Consider the following 19,208-nt stretch of genomic DNA (forward strand, 5'->3'; position numbering starts at 1 on the left):
TACAGGTTGTAGGTTCCATGCTGAGTTAACTGATCCCAGCAGAGGCATACTGCCAGACTCTATCCCCTTCTTTTTTAGGCCACTGGGAAAGTCATCACTAGAGTCCTCCTCAACCGTCTTCTCCCTGTGGCCGAGGAGCTCCTCCCGGAGTCACAGTGCTGATTTTGTTCCCTATGGGGCACAACGGACATGATTTTTGCAGCGCAACTACGGCAGGAAAAATGCAGGGAACAGCGCCAGCCCTTATACATGACCTTCTTCGACCTTACAAAGGCCTTTGACGCTGTCAACCACGAGGGTCTATGGAGCATCCTCCTCCATTTCAGATGGCCCCCAAACGTTCGTCAACATCTTCCGCCTGCTCCACGACGACATGCAGGCCGTGATCCTTACCAACGGATCCATTACAGACCCAATCCAGGTCCGGATCGGGGTCAAACAGGGCTGTGTCATCGCCCCAACCCTCTTCTCAATCTTCCTCGCTGCCATGCTCCACCTCACAGTCAACAAGCTCCCCGCTGGAGTGGAACTAAACTACAGAACCAGTGGGAACCTGTTCAACCTTCGCCGTCCAAGACCACCCCAACCTCTGTCGTCGAGCTACAGTATGCGCATGACGCCTGTGTCTGCGCACATACAGAGGCTGAACTCCAGGACAGTCAACGTATTTACTGAGGTGTACGAAAGCATAGGCCTTATGCTAAACATCCGTAAGACAACGGTCCTCCACCAGCCTGTCCTCGCCGCACAGCACTGCCCCCCTGTCATCAAGATCCACGACGCGGCCCTGGACAATGTGGACCATTTCCCATACCTCGGGAGCCTCCTATCAACAAAAGCAGGCATTGACGGCGAGATTCAACACCACCTCCAGTGCGCCAGGGCAGCCTTCGGCCGCCTGAGGAAAAGAGTGTTCATAAACCAGGCCCTCAAATCTGCCACCAAACTCATGGTCTACAGGGCTGTAGTAATACCCGCCCTCCTGTTTGGCTCAGAGACATGGACCATGTACAGCAGACACTTCAAGTCGCTGGAGAAATACCACCAACGATGTCTCCGCAAGATCCTACAAATTCCCTGGGAGGATAGACGCACCAACATTAGCATCCTCGACTAGGCATCCCTAGCATTGAAGCACTGATCACACTTGATCAGCTCCGCTGGGCAGACCACATTGTCCGCATGCCAGACACGAGACTCCCAAAGTAAGCGCTCTTCTCTGAACTCCTTCACGGCAAATGAGCCAAAGGTGGGCAGAGGAAACGTTACAAGGACACCCTCAAAGCCTCTCTGATAAAGTATAACATCCCCACTGATACTTGGGAGTCCCTGACCAAAGACCGCCCTAAGTGGAGGAAGTGCATCCGGGAGGGCGCTGAGCACCTCGAGTCTCATCGCCGAGAGCATGCAGAAATCAAGCGCAGGCAGCGGAGATAGCGTGCGGCAAACCTGTCCCACCCTCCCTTACCCTCAGCGACTATCTGCCCCACCTGTGATAAGGACTGTGGTTCTCGTATTGGACTGCTCAGGCACCCAAGGACTCATTTTAAGAGTGGAAGCAAGTCTTCCTCGATTCCGAGGGACTGCTATGATGATTATGGAACAAATGAGCTAAGGATTCTATTAATCACTCTGCTGGTGGAGTTTGAGTTGAGACATGGGAAGAAGTTGAGTTCTCTTCCCCCAACAGCACCTTCCAAACCCATAGTCTCTACCACCTAGAAGGGCAAGGGCAGCAGGTGCATAGAAACACCATCAGCTCCAAGTTCCCCTCCAAGTTGCACACCATCCTAACTTGGAACTATATCGCTGTTCCTTCATCGTCGCTGGGTCATAATCCTGGAACTCCCTCCCGAACAGCACTGTGGGAGTAGCTTCATCACAGGGACTTCATCGGTTCAAGACGGGGGCTCAACTTCCACATCAACTTCTCAAGCGAAATTAGGGATGGGCAATAAATGCTGACCTTGCCAGCAACGCCCACATTCCAGGAACTAATAAAAAAATACACAAACGCACACAGTTGAGTAGCCTGCTAACACTATCTAGCACACACATAAAAAATGGCAACTTGGATGAGGCTCTAGAGGGAAAAATTTGGGCGAAATTCCAGTAACCAATACATCACATTACTCATAACCTTAAAAAGTGACTTGATTGTTTTGTCTCTGGGTCAGGCTGCAGAGCTGAAAGTTGTTAACTTTTTAAAAACATTCGCATCTCCTTTCCTGAAGATGCTAACTCATGTAATGAGTATGGTTCCATGAATGCTGACTGCACTCAAGTGACCATTCTTCAGGAATCCAGCTTGATGGTCAATAGGCTAGTCAACCATTGAGGACATCACAGTTAAATCCAACTCTGATTTCCTCTAACATCTACAAGTGTACATTCCACCAGTCACTAAATAGGGAATAAAAGTGTGAACTTGGCTGATTTCTCCTCCACCCCTTCCATTCCTCAAGCCCCGAGGCATGGAGACCAATTGTAGTGTCCCTATGACTAAATCAAGTAAATCAGTATAGACTAGGCATCTAGTCCTGAGTTTCCCACCAAACTGGGAGGTGTATTTAGCAACTGAATCCTCTGGAAAATTCAAAAGATGGAAATTTATTTTACTGTTGTTTAATCCCTTATTTGACAGATAATTTCAAGTGAATATATACCTAAAATTATAACCAGGCGATACTGTTTCACGAAAATTTTTGTTGTCAAGCCGCTGGAAGATATATTTTGGAACGCACTTGGATGGAGATAGGTCCAGATTGCAGTTCCACTTTATCAAAATCCCAATCACTCCACCCTGTAAAAGAGATGATAGTCAGATGAGAGATTTTATGTGAAATAAAAATAAAACCATCAGTTTTTAATAACTAGTAACTGCTAATTCAACTCCCTGTCTTTACTGATATCCAAAGGTCTCCTGTAGTTGCCACTTCACTAAAATGGGATTCGCATTTTGAAAGTTTCGGGGGATGGATAGACGAAAACACCCATTGGCTCAACTGGTAAATCCATACCAAGTTATACAGCTCAAGTTGGTCCTAGTTTTTATTCTTGGTTTGTGTTTATGACATCGCTCCCGGGGCAGCAATAGGTGTTCTGCAACTGTCCTTATTTCTCCTGGTATATGGATAGCAAAATCACCTCAAGCACTTGTGTGCTATCCAGTGATTTCTACTAAAAGTATGTGCACATTACAAGATAGGATTGGGTTCTGCTGTGATGGGACCCCACAGGGGATTTCCCTGCCAACAATCATATGAAAATGTTACAGCCATCAGCTATGACAGTCAGGATAGTGCTGGCCATCATTTAGCTTGTCAGTTTCCCACTCCTCAACTGATCGAGACCCTCCTCCAGCTCCCTCATCTTCCCCATGCTGCAGTTCCAACCCTGTAGGAAGTACAATGAAAACTAAACTGTTCCAAAAGGCAAAAAGGGGAAAGGAGACAGAAACAAAAACTGAGAAAAAAGAAATGTTTGAAGAGAATGAAATAGAAGAGAGAGAACAAAACAGTGAAGGAAGAAAGGGAGAAATAAAAGTGAAGAATGTCAAGAACAACAATTGGCTTGAGTGAGCCTTCAGCAAAGGCATGCAAGTGTAGTGTGCTGCGTTCCTACCATCATTTTGTCAGTAATTGCGTCTTTGCATGTGAAGGACGGCCATTTGGTGATGTACTGGGGGGCTGCGAGTGCTTGTAGAACCAAATCCCAGAATGATTTAGTGCCTTCAGGAGAGGAAAGAAAAAAGGACAGAGAAAGAGGCTAAACTGACTATATAATTTGTAGAAGCACTGCCAGCCAGAAAATTAGCAGCAAAGGGTGACTTCAAATGTGACTGCCTGGAGCCAGGGGGAGATCAAACAAGGAAGGAGAAAATCAAGAATATTATGGGCAAATAACAGAGATTAATTCATAATCTGATGATTCTAACAGTCAGGAAAGAAAATTACCATATTCTTTGGTCATTTCCTTTAAAAATTCTATTTTTGTCTTTCTTTTCACTCTTACTCAGTTGTTTTGTCACTGGATCACAATCACCATGTTCGAATCCACTCAAGCTCTCTCAACCTTCAAGTTTTATATATTCTTAAATATAAAGTAGTAAATCTTTTTACACAGGCTATCAGTTATTTAGAAACTTATCCATTGTGTTAATGTAATCATGAAATGATCTTCACAAGATATCAGCTACTTTAGTACATTGTTCACGTGGTAGGGTGTGGTATGTAGACAGAAGAAATCTATTGCAGCCTACTAGATAGAGATAAGGAGATCTTTAACAGGTTACATCTGAACAAAACAACATTAAAATTATCATAACAAACCTGAACCGCTAGTTTTTCAAAATCCTCTCCTGCTTCGTGAACCACATCCCCAATGCGGAAAATTGGACAGAAAGGATCATTTTCCTGTTTGAATCTACAAGTTTTTAAGTAGCTGGTATTTGCATTTGTCAATATATTTCTCCTGCAGTAACAGAAAAGGAAGTCTGTCAGCTTTTTATTATATTGTGAACATGTGTGGTACAAATGGGCAATTCAAAGCAGTTACTAAACTTACTTTGAAAAATGAAACTTGGGGAAGGCAATGCTGTTCTTTATTAACACTGTGAAGTTCTCAGCTTCTCCAAGAATTGCAGGCCTATAAACAAAGATCATTTACAGTATTAACATGAACACCCATAAACTTTTATTTCACTTTCCTCTGAAGCTTTTTGGCTCCCATGTTATTCGGCCTAATGATTTCTATGGAGGTAGAATTCCACCTATTGATAATCAAAATAATTAAAAATCTTCCAGCTAATTTGAATCCATTGCTTCACATATTTCGCCTGAAAATGTTACATTTTAGGGTGACACATCTCTGAAGGGCAAAAATTAGGATTAGCTGAAATGAGATTTTATCTATTAAATCACCAATTAAATATCTGATCAACTAAACATGAATGAATCAATAGTAGTTAAATTCAGTTGGTAAGTATCAAGAAGGAAAGAGTAAGCAGCAAAAAATTGAACAAATCGTTCAACTTATTTTAAAATTTCCAATATGGTTCTAAACTAGCAAAAACAGGAATTTTACCCCCCAAAATTGGTGCTAGTGCAGAATTTCCAGTGTTGTAATTTATTTGTTTTGTATTTTACTAAAATTAACAGAGAATTTTGTCCCATCAATATATTTTTTGTTTCTACATGTATCATTTCAGCCAAATCCTAGTTATGTTCATTATATTATCCAGTTTGAACCATGAAAACCTTGTAGCATTGAAAAATACCTGAACAATCATGTCGGTCCTCTGACAAGTTCTCCCAAAAACTTTAGTACTTAGTTAAAAAGTACTTTTTTTTCTTAGACAACTGCTGATTATTTGTTGTATCTTTTATAAGTACAATTCTAGTTTTAATTTCCTATACCATTTTTTTTATTTTATTTATTCGTTGCCAATCTTTCCAATTCTTTGTCAAATCACAAATGCCTTGCACACATCAAGGATCACTCTGCGCCAATGCTCTTAGCCAAAAGGCCTAGAGCCACTGCACCGTTCCTGGAAGTACTGCAATACCAGGTTCGTGCCATGGAGGTGGATGGGTCAGGCCCCCCACACACCTCCGTGGAGGTGGATGGGTCAAGCCACCCCACCCACCTCCTATTTCCAAAAAGCATAGGAGAATCACCTATGCCAGGTCAGCCATGCATGATCCCAGCCAAAAGGGTTCCTATACCATGCTCGAGAATGATATTCCTGTAATGTGTAGGCTTTCATGTCTGAATATTGGTTTTCCTTTGACTGGTACCATTGTGATGTAGCTTCTCTGACACTATGGCAGGAATCTTTACCCTGGAGTCGGGCAAGGCGAGTGCGGGCTGCATAGTGGGTCGCCATCCCGAACATTTCAACAACGTGTTCTGCTTTGCATGTTTAACTCAATGGCACCAATTGAAAGAGTCATGCGCATTTCCCACCCCAATTAAATGGAGCAGGTCTGATGATGTCACTTATAACTCGTTTTCAGTGCGGATATTTAAATCAGTCTTGCACACATCACATTTGAAGGTTGCTGTAGGAGTGTTCAAGGTGCTTTCAAGAGCTCAAAATTGCTGGACAACATTGACAATTCTGTGAGTCACGAAGACATAAAAACTGAGAGCAGCGCCAAGATTCATAGATGCCTCCCTGGAAGTGTTGGTCCAGGGAGTAAGAGCACACAGGGAGGTCCTCTTCCCTGTGGATGGCAGAAAAAGACCAGCCAAAGAACCTAAGAGGGCATGGCTAGAGATCGCAGAGTCGGTCAGCAGCAGGGATGTGGTGAGGAGGACGTGGATACAGTGCTGCAAAAGATTCAATGTCACCCCAACCCCATCACTCTGCCTTCCCAAGCCTACTCCTGCACATCACTCCTCACACCAACCTATCTTGCAGATCCACCCATCCCTCACTGTCTATGAACCTACTCACATCCCCATCTGACTAACCACCACTGACCCTCATCCTAATGCAATCATAGTAAGTAACACCACAGAAGGAGGCCATTTGGCAATGGCATACCACTCCCTTATAGTCATGCCACTCTCTCATAGTCACGCACTACAAATTTAGCCCATCCATTCCTTACACTCATTCCATCACTCTCTCTCAAAGCTCTCCTGCAACGGCTTCTCTCCCCGCTCCCATATCATTACCTCTGGTGTTCCCCAAGGATCTATCCTTGGCCCATTCCTGTTTCTCATCTATATGTTGCCCCTTGACGACATCGTCCACATGTACGCTGATGACAACCAGCTCCACCTAACCACCACTTCTCACAATCCCTCCACGTTCTCTAAATTGTCAGACTGCTTGTCCGACATCCAGTTCTGGATGAGCAGAAATTTTCTGCAATTAAATATTGGGAAGACCAAAGCCATTGGTTTTGGTCCCTGCCACAACTATTTTGTTGAAACTATAAATCAAGTGCCCCCTTATTAAAGGGGCACTAAAACCGACAAATTAAACTTTTAACATTAAAGAATCAAATTAAAATTTGGTTGCCAGGGGTGATGGCGCACCTCAGTCCCTCCAGAACCCACCTCTCGGGAAGGCCACGAGCGTACCAGTGGACATTGCGTGCTCCATCTCCAGGGACACCCTGGCTCGAACGTAACCGCAGAAGAGAGGCAGGCAGTCGGGCTGAACGACCCCCTCAACCGCCCGCTGCCTGGACCAGTTAATGGCCACCTTGGCCATGCCCAGGTGCAGTCCTACAAGGAGGCCTTCCGACCGGTCAATCACCTCCGCACAGGATGTCCAAAGATCAGGAACGTGGGCCTGAAATGCAGCCAGAATTTGAGGAGCAGCACCTTCAAATATTGGAACAAGGGCTGCAACCTGACACTCCACAAAAACATGGAACACGGACTCTTCCAGACCGCAGAAATTACAAGCGGCCTGGGAATCCATGAACCAACTTAAAAACCGATTACACGGGACTGCCCCATGCAACACCCTCCAGGCCATGTCCCCAATAGATAAAGAGAGGACTCCTGCGTAGAGAGCACTCCATTGGGGACCACCCCCCTCAACTCCTCAGGATGGCAAGATGGTGCGCCATGATATGTCCCCTCCGCACAGAAATGAAAGGCACGGAGGGGATTTCTCAGAGGAGGCTCAAGTTGTGAGGCGCCGGCTCCCAAGGGAGGTTTCGGGGCTTGGTGGGGAATGAGGAATTCCATCCGGACAGGGGTCAGTTCGGACGGGATCGCCCCACGTGCTTGAGCCTCCTCGACACATCTCGTGGAGTCAGGGCCTAGTACCATTTTTAGCGACTCAATGACACTGGCCGGACGTCGGCCTAGGATAGTCACCATGCCAGCTATTCTGGCGCCATCCAGTAAGTCCCTGACCTTGGTCACCTTGCCAAACACAGCCCTCTCGATGGTCCCCACCACAAAAACCGTTCCCTAGCCATTGACTTCATCCCTCTCCCCAACTTCTGTCCGAGGCTGAACAACACTGTTCGCAACCTTGGTATCATATTTGACCTTGAAATGAGCTTTCAACCACATATCCGCAGCATAACTAAGACCGTCTATTTCCACCTCCATTTCCGCCCTTGCCTCAGCTCATCCACTGCTAAAACCCTCATCCATGCCTTTGTTACCTCTAGACTTGGTTATTCTAACGCACTCCTGGCTCGCCTCCCACATTCTACTCGACGTAAACTTGAGGTCATCCAAAACTTGGCTGTCATGTCCTAAGTCCCGCTCACCCATGACCCCTGTTCTTGCTGGCCTACATTGGCTCCCAGTTAAGCAACGCCTCGATTTCAAAATTCTCATCCTTGTTTTCAAATTCTTCCATGGCCTCGCCCCCTCCCTATCTCTGTTATCCCATTCAGCCCCACAAACCACCCCCCCCCCCACCCCGAGATATCTGCGCTCCTCTAATTATGCCCTCTTGAGCATCCCTGATTATAATCACTCAACCATTGGTGGCAGTGCCTTCTGTTGCCTCGGCCCTAAGTTCTGGAATTCCCTCCCTAAACCTCTCTGCCTCTTTACCTCTCTTTGACCACTCTTTGACCAAGCTTTTGGTCACCTGCCCTAATTTTTCCTTATGTGGCTCGGTGTAAAATTTTTTGTTTCAGAATATTCCTGTGAAGCACCTTGGGATGTTTCACTACATTAAAGGCGCTATATAAATACAAGTTGTTGTGAGAAGGGGACCTCCCAGCAACCTGGTGACAGAATTAAATCTCATACAGCCACATGGCATACAACAGTCATTCATGTGATGAGCAGTGTGGAGGCCCCGACCTGCCTGAGAACACCAGCGGCAGGTCGGGGCCATAAAAGGAGTGGTGAGCGGCCTGGGAGCAGTGTGGAGGCCCCGACCTGCGAGAGACCATCAGCGGCAGGTCGGGGCCATAAAAGGTGCGGCGGCCACTGCAAGGTACAGCACGAGCTGGTGCAGGAGGGCGACGGCTGCGAAGGGTGACGTCATCAAGGTCCAGGTCCAGATTGGAGTGTGGGCAAATACAGCAGGAGCGGCGAGAGACTGTGGAGGGATGTGATGGGGCCCAGGAGAGGTGTGAGTTCGAGACCAGGGGCAGCATGGGCCAGCCCACACTGCTATATGTGTGCACACTAGGCCCGTGTAGCAGGGCAGGCCTCCAGTCGTCTTGGATAATCCTTGCCACTGGACCAAGACCTAGCTCTGTCAAGCCCGTGTGGTGACTGGTGTGCAATGACCACCACATGTTAAAAATATCCACGCATAGACATTTTCCACCCTTCAGGATGTAGTTCGGGATCTGGAATATTAGGTCCTTCATTGAAACACCTGTGAACTCATCCTTTTTTGGCCTGGAAGCAAGTCATCCTCGTTTCGAGGGACTGCCTATGATGATGATGATGATATGGTGACTGATGTCATCATGTGCATAATGGTAAAGTTACCCATTCTTATCATAACACTTCTAATTCATCTCTTTACTCTCCTACGGGTCCATCAAGTGCCTGCCCCACTATCCAGCCAGAGGAGGAAGGTGACTCCTCAGAGGAAGCTCCAGTATCTGAGGGTGCACCATCAGCAGACCCATGCTCACCCAGCACAGCGCAGATACTGTAAGCATCGGCGCAGGCCCCAGGAAGATATTAAAGGATATTGGACAAAGTGCTGACGCCAGAAGGATTTTATTAAAGAACATGCTGGACACTGTACGGTTTCCCAAAATTGGGAGTTTTGGACATATTGTGTTTCATTGTTTGCTGAAAATATCTGGAGCAGACTGAGGTCTCTGGGCAACAATTACCAGGAGAGAAAACTCATCCTAGGCAATTGGCAGGATTGTTCAGTGATGGGAAACCACTTAGCCCAAGATTGGGCGCGAAGCAGAAACCCATCAACGGCCATTTACGCCATTACCTGGCTGTGATTGCCCCAAAAGGCAGGAAACCGAACCAAGAACTTCCGTTAAATCCCAGACCCAGTGGAAGCAGAAGTCATCAGGAGCCATCAACAGAATACACAATCGTAAGATCCGGGATGATGGGCCATTCAGACAATGGAAATACTCTATTTTGGCAGGAGGAAGCATGGACTGTAACATATAAGAGATGGCAGTTTGCTGCCATTTCTCTCGCTTCTCTCTTTGCTTCAAGAATGGTGCACTCTGTCCGGGACGGAGAGGAAACCCACCAACGAGGGACCAAGAGTCTCGCTACTCTACCTTCGGAAGGATCCTCGAGACCAGGACCTGAATGCTGCAATGGTGGCACGGAATCAGAAGAGAAAGTTTTCCCCAAGGAAGAAGCAGCGAATAAGCCAATGGATAACCTGGGTGAGCAATATCCAAGCCCACACACCGTTAAGATCACCAAATCAAGTGTGAGGGGGTGTCGTTTGTCCCAAACCAAACCTGTTGGGGAGGGGTTAAACTAATATGGCAGGGGGGGTGGGAACCTATGCAGGGAGACAGAGGGAAGTAGAATGGGGGCAGAAGCAAAAGATAGAAAGAAGAAAAGTAAAAGTGGAGGGCAGAGAAAACCAAGGCAAAAAGCAAAAAGGGCCACATAACAGCAAAATTCTAAAGGGGCAAAGGGTGTTAAAAAGACAAACCTGAAGGCTCTGTGCCTCAATGCAAGGAGTATTCGGAATAAGGTGGACGAATTAGCTGTGCAGATAGCAGTTAACGGATATGATGTAATTGGCATCACGGAGACATGGCTCCAGGGTGACCAAGGCTGGGAACTCAACATCCAGGGGTATTCAACATTTAGGAAGGATAGACAGAAAGGAAAATGAGGTGGGGTGGCGTTGCTGGTTAAAGAGGAAATTAATGCAATAGTAAGGAAGGACATTAGCTTGGATGATGTGGAATCTGTATGGGTGGAGCTACGGAATACCAAAGGGCAGAAAACGGGAGTGGGAGTTGTGTACAGACCACCAAACAAGAAATTAGGGATTTGTGCAATAAAGGTACAGCAGTTAATCTACATATTGATTGGGCTAACCAAACTGGTAGCAATGCGATGGAGAAGGATTTACTGGAGGGTATTGGGATGGTTTTCTAGACCAATATTTCGAGGAACCAACTAGAGGGCTGGCCATCCTAGACTGGGTGATGTGTAATGAGAAAGGACTAATTAACAATCTTGTTGTGCAAGGCCCCTTGGGGAAGAGTGACCATAATATGGTAGAATTCTTTATTGAGATGGAGAGTGACACAGTTAATTCAGAGACTACAGTCCTGAACTTAAGGAAAGGTAACTTCGATGGTATGAGACGTGAATTGGCTAGAATAGACTGGCGAGTGATACTTAAAGGGTTGACGGTGGATAGGCAATGGCAAACATTTAAAGATCACATGAATGAACTTCAACAATTGTACATCCCTGTCTGGAGTAAAAATAAGGTGGCTCAACCGTGGCCAACAAGGGAAATTAAGGATAGTGTTAAATTGGCCAGAAAAAGCAGCAAACCTGAGGACTGGGAGAATTTTGTAATTCAGCAGAGGAGGACAAAGGGTATAGTTAGGAGGGGGAAAATAGAGTATGAGAGGAAGCTTGCTGGGAACATAAAAACTGACTGCAAAAGCTTCTATAGATATGTGAAGAGAAAAAGATTAGTGAAAACAAACGTAGGTCCCTTGCAGTCAGATTCAGGTGAATTTATAATGGAGAACAAAGAAATGGCGGACCAGTTAAACAAATACTTTGGTTCTGTTTTCACGAAGGAAGACACAAATAACCTTCCGGAAATACTAGGGAACCAAGGTCTAGTGAGAAGGAGGAACTGAAGGATATCCTTATAAAGCGGGAAACTGTGTTAGGGAAATTGATGGGATTGAAGGCCAATAAATCCCCGGGGCCTGATAGTCTGCATCCCAGAGTACTTAAGGAAGTGGCCATAGAAATAGTGGATGCATTGGTGATCATTTTCCAATAGTCTATCGACTCTGGATCAGTTCCTATGGACTGGAGGGTAGCTAATGTAACACCACTGTTTAAAAAAGGAGGGAGAGAGAGAACGGGTAACTATAGACTGGTTAGCCTGACATCAGTAGTGGGGAAAATGTTGGAATCAATTATTAAAGATGAAATAGCAGCGCATTTGGAAAGCAGTGACAGGATCGGTCCAAGTCAGGATGGATTTATGAAAGAGAAGTCCTGCTTGACAAATCCTTTGGAATTTTTTGAGGATGTAACTAGTAGAGTGGACAAGGGAGAACCAGTGGATGTAGTGTATTTGGACTTTCAAAAGGCTTTTGACAAGGTCCCACACAAGAGATTGGTGTGCAATATCAAAGCACATGGCATTGGGGGTAATGTACTGATGTGGATAGAGAACTGGTTGGCAGACAGGAAGCAGAGAGTCGGGATAAACGGGTCCTTTTCAGAATGGCAGGCAGTGACTAGTGGAGTGTCACAGGGCTCAGTGCTGGGACCCCAGCTCTTTACAATATACATCAATGATTTAGATGAAGGAATTGAGTGTAATATCTCCAAGTTTGCAGATGACACTAAACTGGGCGGCGGTGTGAGCTGTGAGGTGGACGCTAAGAGGCTGCAGGGTGACTTGAACAGGTTAGGTGAGTGGGCAAATGCATAGCAGATGCGGTATAATGTGGATAAATGTGAGGTTATCCACTTTGGGGGCAAAAACACAAAGGCAGAATATTACCTGAATAATGGCAGATTAGGAAATGGGGAGATGCAACGAGACCTGGGTGTCATGGTTCATCAGTCATTGAAAGTTGGCATGCAGGTACAGCAGGCGGTGAAGAAGGCAAATGGTATGTTGGCCTTCATAGCGAGGGGATTTGAGTATAGGAGCAGGGAGATCTTACTGCAGTTGTACAGGGCCTTGGTGAGGCCTCACCTGGAATATTGTGTTCAGTTTTGGTCTCCTAATCTGAGGAAGGATGTTCTTGCTATTGAGGGAGTGCAGCAAAGGTTCACCAGACTGATTCCCGGGATGGTTCAACTGAGGAGAGACTGGATCAACTGGGCCTTTATTTACGGGAGTTTAGAAGGATGAGAGGGTATCTCATAGAAACATAAGATTCTGACGGGATTGGACAGATTAGATGCGGGAAGAATGTTCCCGATGTTGGGGGAAGTCCAGAACCAGGGGACACAGTCTTAGGATAAGGGGTAGGCCATTTAGGATTGAGATGAGGAGAAACTTCTTCACTCAGAGAGTTGTTAACCTGTGGAATTCCCTACCGCAGAGAGTTGTTGATGCGAGTTCATTGGATATATTCAAGAGGGTGTTAGAAATGGCCCTCAAGGAATCAAGGGGTATGGAGAGAAAGCAGGAAAGGGGTACTGAGGGAATGATCAGCCATGATCTTATTGAATGGTGGTGCAGGCTCGAAGGGCCGAATGGTCTACTCCTGCATCTATTTTCTATGTTTCTATGTTTCTAAGCCTTAGGGGTTTAGTGGGGAGGTGCTACGTGTGATTATAGTGTGTGTAAGGTGGGATTTGTTGGACGAATCCAGTTATACCCTGTACGTTACCGTAGTTTGTTGTTTTCTTAGTCATCTTAATTCGCCACAGGGGCCTGTTAGGATTGGCCAGTTTTTTGTACTGTTGTACTGTTTCGTTTATGCCACCAGGTGTTACTTTTACTGGTTGTGTGTGTGTGTGTGTGTGTGTGTGTGTGTGTGTGTGTAACTGAATAAAGTATTGTATGGTTGAGGTCGAATGACCGGTCTCTGGTTCAGTTTTCTGTTCCCCAAATAATTCCCGTGTCTAGAACGGTAGTCTGGGATGAATCGAAACCACCAAGGCAAAGCACCTACAATACGAACACCTCGTGGGTCCTGTGAGAGATAAAGTAGTGTTATCACTTAGTGTCTCGCACATCACAAGTGAACAAGAGCAGATGGAGAAGACAGGGACAGTATTGGAGACTCCTCGTCGGAGGATGCAGGATGCTGCAAGATTTGCTGAGCTGCATGTAGTTGCTGAACTTTGGGGGCCATTGAGAAAGAGGGTGATCTTGGAGGGGTAGCAACAAATTCATGAACCTCTGGCTGCTTTTGCAGCTGTGTTGTGCATGCAATAACTGTTAGACTGAGTACTGTTTAACTCCAAGAGATTTGACCTTGGCTCTGCTTTATTAAGGCCCAAAGTGACTAATATACAAAATGGCTGGCCTCTTATACTTGGGCTGCACACAGGTGCGTGCAACTGTGACGTCATCTCGTGGCTAGTGATCCCAGAAGTACATACATGACAAGCTGCAACGTGTGTAAATATACAGAGAATGGAGGAGTCCATCTCCAACATGAGCATACCATCTCGCAGGCGATGGCGGCGAAGTGCTGTTCAATGGAAAGGATGGCCACCTGTATGGAGCAGCAAATGCGCCAGTCCAATGAGAACATGTTTGCTGTGAAAAACAGACTGCATACGCTCAATTACCTCATCTCGAGAAGGGATATTAATGTAGTCTTGGCTGTTCATCGCCCCACTGATGTGCAAGGAGCTCTCTAGCTCCTTGCGAGCAGGGAAGTGCGGGTGGCCCATGAAAGGGATGATGGTGAAAGGGGACAATGAAGTGGGGCCTCTTCTCAAAGTGCTTCCACTTCTCCCTGGTGCTTCCCCCTCAGTCAGAGCTCCATATGCTGCCTCGGATCCTGATGGCTGAGTCTGCCCCTACACAGTTGCAGGAGGAGCAGTCTTTGGCGGGGCTCTCACAGGCTCCAAAACCCAGGGGATGTCCGCCAAAAGTGTCTAAGCAGTTGCAGCAGGGAAGTGAGCAGACTGCTGATGCCACAGGGGTTGCTTTGTAGTGCTGTTGGTAGCAGGGGTCAGGGGTGGTGGGGGAAGTTAGTACAGCATCTGGCAGCCATATGGGTGCACTGGTGCAAGTTAAGTAAATCTGGCCATTATGAGGCCCTCCCGGGCAGCAATGTATGCCGCTGCTGATGCCATCTCCACCTGTTCCTCCACCTTCTCTTCCTCCTCCTTGCTTCACCTGTCCCTCCACCACCTCCTCATTCCATCTGTTCCTCCTCCCACCTGTCCCTCCCTCTTGTCCTCTGAAGAGGCTGTGTGCTCTGTGCCTTGCTCGTTCTGCAACTCCAATCCTCGCTGCTGGACTATGTTGTGCAGCACGAAGCATACAATGATGATTCTGGAGACCCTGGCTCGTGCTTACTGAAGGGCTGCTCCAGATCTTTCAAGGCATCTGAAGCACATCTTCATCATGCCGATTGCTTGCTCTATGACACATCTGGTCGACATGTGGCTGTCATTATAACGCTCCTCTGCCTCATTGCTGAGCTTCTTCAAGGGTGTCATCAGCCATGTCTTCAGTGGATAGCTCTTGTTTCCAAGCAGCCAGCTGGAAAGTCTGTTTGGAGGTGCAAAGAACTGAGGGAAGGTGGACTGGCAGAGCATGAAAGAATCATGACAGCTGCCAGGGAATCTGGCGCACATATGCATGATCTTTTTATGGCTGCAGACGAGCTGCCCTTGCGGTTCACAAACACTCCTGGGTGATGTGAGGGTGCTTTGATGGCCACGTGTGCTGTTGATGACGTTCTGCACCTGTGGGAAGCCAGCCACAACCGTAAAGCCGAGCGCCTGCTCAGTAACACTGGCTTCATCAGTGGCAAAGTTTACATAAGTGGCTGACTTGTGAAACAGAGCATCGGTCACTTGGGTGATGTATCTGGGGGCAGCCGATTGAGAGATCCTGCAAATGTCTGCTGCAGATCCCTGGAAGGAGCTGAGGACGGTGGTGACTTTGACAGCCATTGGTAAGGCATGTCCACCAGGCAGCAGGGCTTGTTCCTGCAAGCTACAAATGTCTGCAACAACCTGGCATGATAGCCTGAGCCTCCTGAAGCACTGCAGTTCAGTCATGTCCAGGAAGCTCATCCTCTGCCTGTATACCGTGTTGGGGTTATTGCCGTGTGCTGATCCCCGCTCTCCTGTGGAGCATCAGGTTGTTAAGGAGAAAGCTGCTGTTGTGGCTGGGGCTCAACTTGGTCTGATTCTGAGGTCCAAGGTGAGACAGCATAAGCGGCACCCATGCTGATCTAATAGACGGCAGGTAAAGTGAAAATCAGAGGCACAATCCTTCAATGTTCTAATAGTTACTAGCAATGTGGTGAGAGGTTGCAGAAATAATCTGAACATTTTTGACAGCTAAATCTCTGCATAAAATGGAGTCAACAAGAGCTATTCCATTAGACAAGTAAGCAGGTGTAATGTATGAGTAGTTGTGTGTCTTTTCCAGCTGTCACTTAATAGACTCACACAATGGCCATCGAGTTGCCACCTTCCCTTCACAGGCAAGGTTCCCGAAGTGCATGAAACCCATGCCCAAAAAGTTAAAACTCAAAACCCAATATTATAAAGCCTCGAAGGTTTTTCAACAAGGAGTTAAGTACTTCAATGAAGTTGCCCGCCTCCCCCGAGTGGGTCCGTGGTGCGCTGGGAAACGCACCCCAGTTAAATGCGAAAGTCGGCGGGTTCCCAACGCGCTGTAAATTTCTGAGATTTTAACTGCCAACCTGCCCCCAAACCCACACGCTTGGCACTTGGAAAATTCCAGCCTATGTGCATTGTCATTATCAGCAACATCCTCACCAGTGTGGCTAACTCCTGATTTGTTACTGATTAGTTTTTACTAGAATGGAAGAGATGACTAAATTCAGAAAGAAGTAAAAGGGAGCAAGCAGACTGGAAACCATTAGTGTCACAAGAGAAGGCATACTAGGAAGCTAAGATCTCTGACAATTCCATCGAATGTTGATGGGAAAGTTGCCCGAAGGGATTGCATATCCACTTATTAATATCTTTTAAAGCTCATTAGAATTAAGTGATATTCCGATGAATTGGAAAGTAGCAACTGGGACCCCTATCATAAGACTTGTGAGTGGGGAAGGTGTTCAAGACTTTGATGAAGAATAGCATAAATGATCATCTGGAAGGCCAGGGTCAGATTGGAGAGAGCCTCATCGATTCAGAAGGGACAGGTATTGTCTGACCTAGATATTATTTTAGGAGATTGCAGATCTGATGGATAAAGATGAGGCAGTGGATAAATACCTGGATTTCAGGAGAACATTAATGAAATCCAGGATACTATCTCATGTAAAAGATTGATTCACAAGGTATGGCCAATAAATTAGGTGGCAAAGTATTAGGCTGGATTGACACATGGCTGAAAGAAAGACAGCAAAGAATGGTGGTGCATTGGAAGGTGTTAGAGTAAAATCTAGTTGTCAGTGGAGTTCCACAGGGGCTGTTGTTTATCATTTTTATAAATGGCTTAGAGGAGGGAACATTGTCTGTGGTGTCTAATTTTGCAGATTACAACAAATTGAATGAAGTGGCCAATGATAACCAATGTGTGATAATCCAAGGGGATATTGATAGGATAGGGCCATAGGCAGATAGGTAGCAGATGGTATTCAACATGGATAAGTGTAAAATTATGAGATTAGACAAGACGATAGTGTTAAATACATATTAATTAGCATCATGCTTGAAGTAACAGATTTGAAGAGATATGGGGGTTTTAGTGAATATGTCATTAGAACTGTCAGTTCAGAGTTCAGCTTGATCAGTGGTGAAGAAAGCAAATTAAATGTTTGGAGATATTGTTGAAGTTGTATCTGGCTTTGGTGAAGCTGCATTTGGAGTCTTCTGTTCAGTTTTAGTCTCCATATTGCAGGAAATATGCGGAATTATTTGAAGAGCATTGAAAAGGCATTCTCAAATCGGATACATTAATGACATCAAGTTTCTAACCAATATTTAATTGGTAATAATTATCAACAGGACTTTAAACCAATATCTTACTTACTCAGGAATAACTGCATCATTCTCCACAGGGCACCAAGCAAAAACTTCACAAGTATTCACCTTTTCATTGTATTTGACACATTTTCCAGTAAAAACCCCTAAGATTAAAACAAAACTCACAATTAATAACATTTGTGATCAAAAAGGAACACTTTTTATGCATTTCTCAATATGAATTTTTGCTAAGTAGTGAAAAAGAAATGTTATAAAGATAAATGTTTTTATCTTGTGGGACTAAGCACAGCTGCTCTTTCAAAGTCATCGTCATGCTCACAGAATCATACCTTTCAGCCAAAGTCAAGATACCTCCATCGCAATCCCTGGGTACGTCCTATTCCACTGGCAAGTCAGATCCACCAGAGATGGCGGCACAGTTGTATACAATCGGGAAGGAGTGGCCCTGGGAGTCCTTAACATTGACTCCGGACCCAATGAAGTCTCATGGCATCAGGTCAAACATGGGCAAGAAAATCTCCTGCTGATTACTGTAGTATATGCAAGCACTCTAATAATGACTCCACATGGTAAGGGTATTGTACTTGAACTGTAATGACCTTAGTCTGTTTATTGCAGCTCCGTGAGTGAGGACACAATGAGGTGAGCTCCCTTTTATACTTGGTTACCTGCAGTGTGCAGGTGACCCTTAAGGTCTCCACCAGTAGCACCCTCTGGTTGTACAGGTATGGTGTATACAGTGTGAAGATACATTCAGTGGTCTAGTGTTACAGTACATACATTATACATACACAACAACACTCCCCCCTAAGTCTTGTGCCACAGGCTTTTGCACTGTGTACTCTGGCCCTCGACTTGAGTGCCCAAAAGCCCTTGCACTGTGTCTTTGCTTGGGAATAGCTCTCTCCCGGTGGACCCCCAAGTCCTTATTGCCACGACATTGGGAAGTGGTCAGCAGTGGACGGTTGGAGGTTGTAGTGAGGGTTGTGTGAGTTCTGGGTGTGATCCATGTGTCCATGGCTACATACATCCATTTCCCCCCCCCAATACATAGACCGTGTGTATGGCTCAACACCTGCATTGGCATACATATACAGAGAATAAAGAATCAGATTGGTTGTGTCGCTGTTTTAGAGTTCAACAGTGGTGGAGCAAGTACATATTCAAGTTCTGGTCTCCAACTGGAGGCGTGGGTGCAGGTGGGTGAGGACGTTTAGTGGTGGACAGAGCCACAGGAGTGTGTGGCCTCCCTGTCCTCCTTTGAGGGCTGCTGGGTCTCCCTGCTGCCCTTCAGCGGTGGTGGAAGTCTGGTCATCCCAGGTCCCCCCGGGAGGGCTGGAGGTTGCTGGCCTCTTGCTCCCGGTGCTGGCCCTGGTGGCCAGGGGGTAGGGCTGATCTGGGGCAGGGTGCCAGTGGTGGTGCCTGTGCCATCCATTGAT

At 46.2% G+C, this 19,208-nt stretch overlaps 1 protein-coding gene across 3 annotated transcripts in view; it reads right to left on the minus strand.

The window, feature by feature from the left end:
• p2rx4a (purinergic receptor P2X, ligand-gated ion channel, 4a) overlaps positions 1 to 19,208 on the minus strand; it is a 75,200-nt gene that overhangs the window by 23,036 nt on the left and 32,956 nt on the right. For all 3 annotated transcript variants that reach the window (XM_070886348.1, XM_070886349.1, XM_070886350.1), the window contains exons 5-8: positions 17,816 to 17,912; positions 4,567 to 4,647; positions 4,332 to 4,473; positions 2,667 to 2,803 (exon numbers count right to left, since the gene is read on the minus strand). In XM_070886348.1, the coding sequence (XP_070742449.1) occupies positions 2,667 to 2,803; positions 4,332 to 4,473; positions 4,567 to 4,647; positions 17,816 to 17,912 (457 nt within the window). The remainder of the gene's footprint in view (positions 1 to 2,666; positions 2,804 to 4,331; positions 4,474 to 4,566; positions 4,648 to 17,815; positions 17,913 to 19,208) is intronic.

This window comes from Pristiophorus japonicus, chromosome 8 (genome assembly GCF_044704955.1).
Source record: "Pristiophorus japonicus isolate sPriJap1 chromosome 8, sPriJap1.hap1, whole genome shotgun sequence".
Classification (NCBI taxonomy): domain Eukaryota; kingdom Metazoa; phylum Chordata; class Chondrichthyes; family Pristiophoridae; genus Pristiophorus; species Pristiophorus japonicus.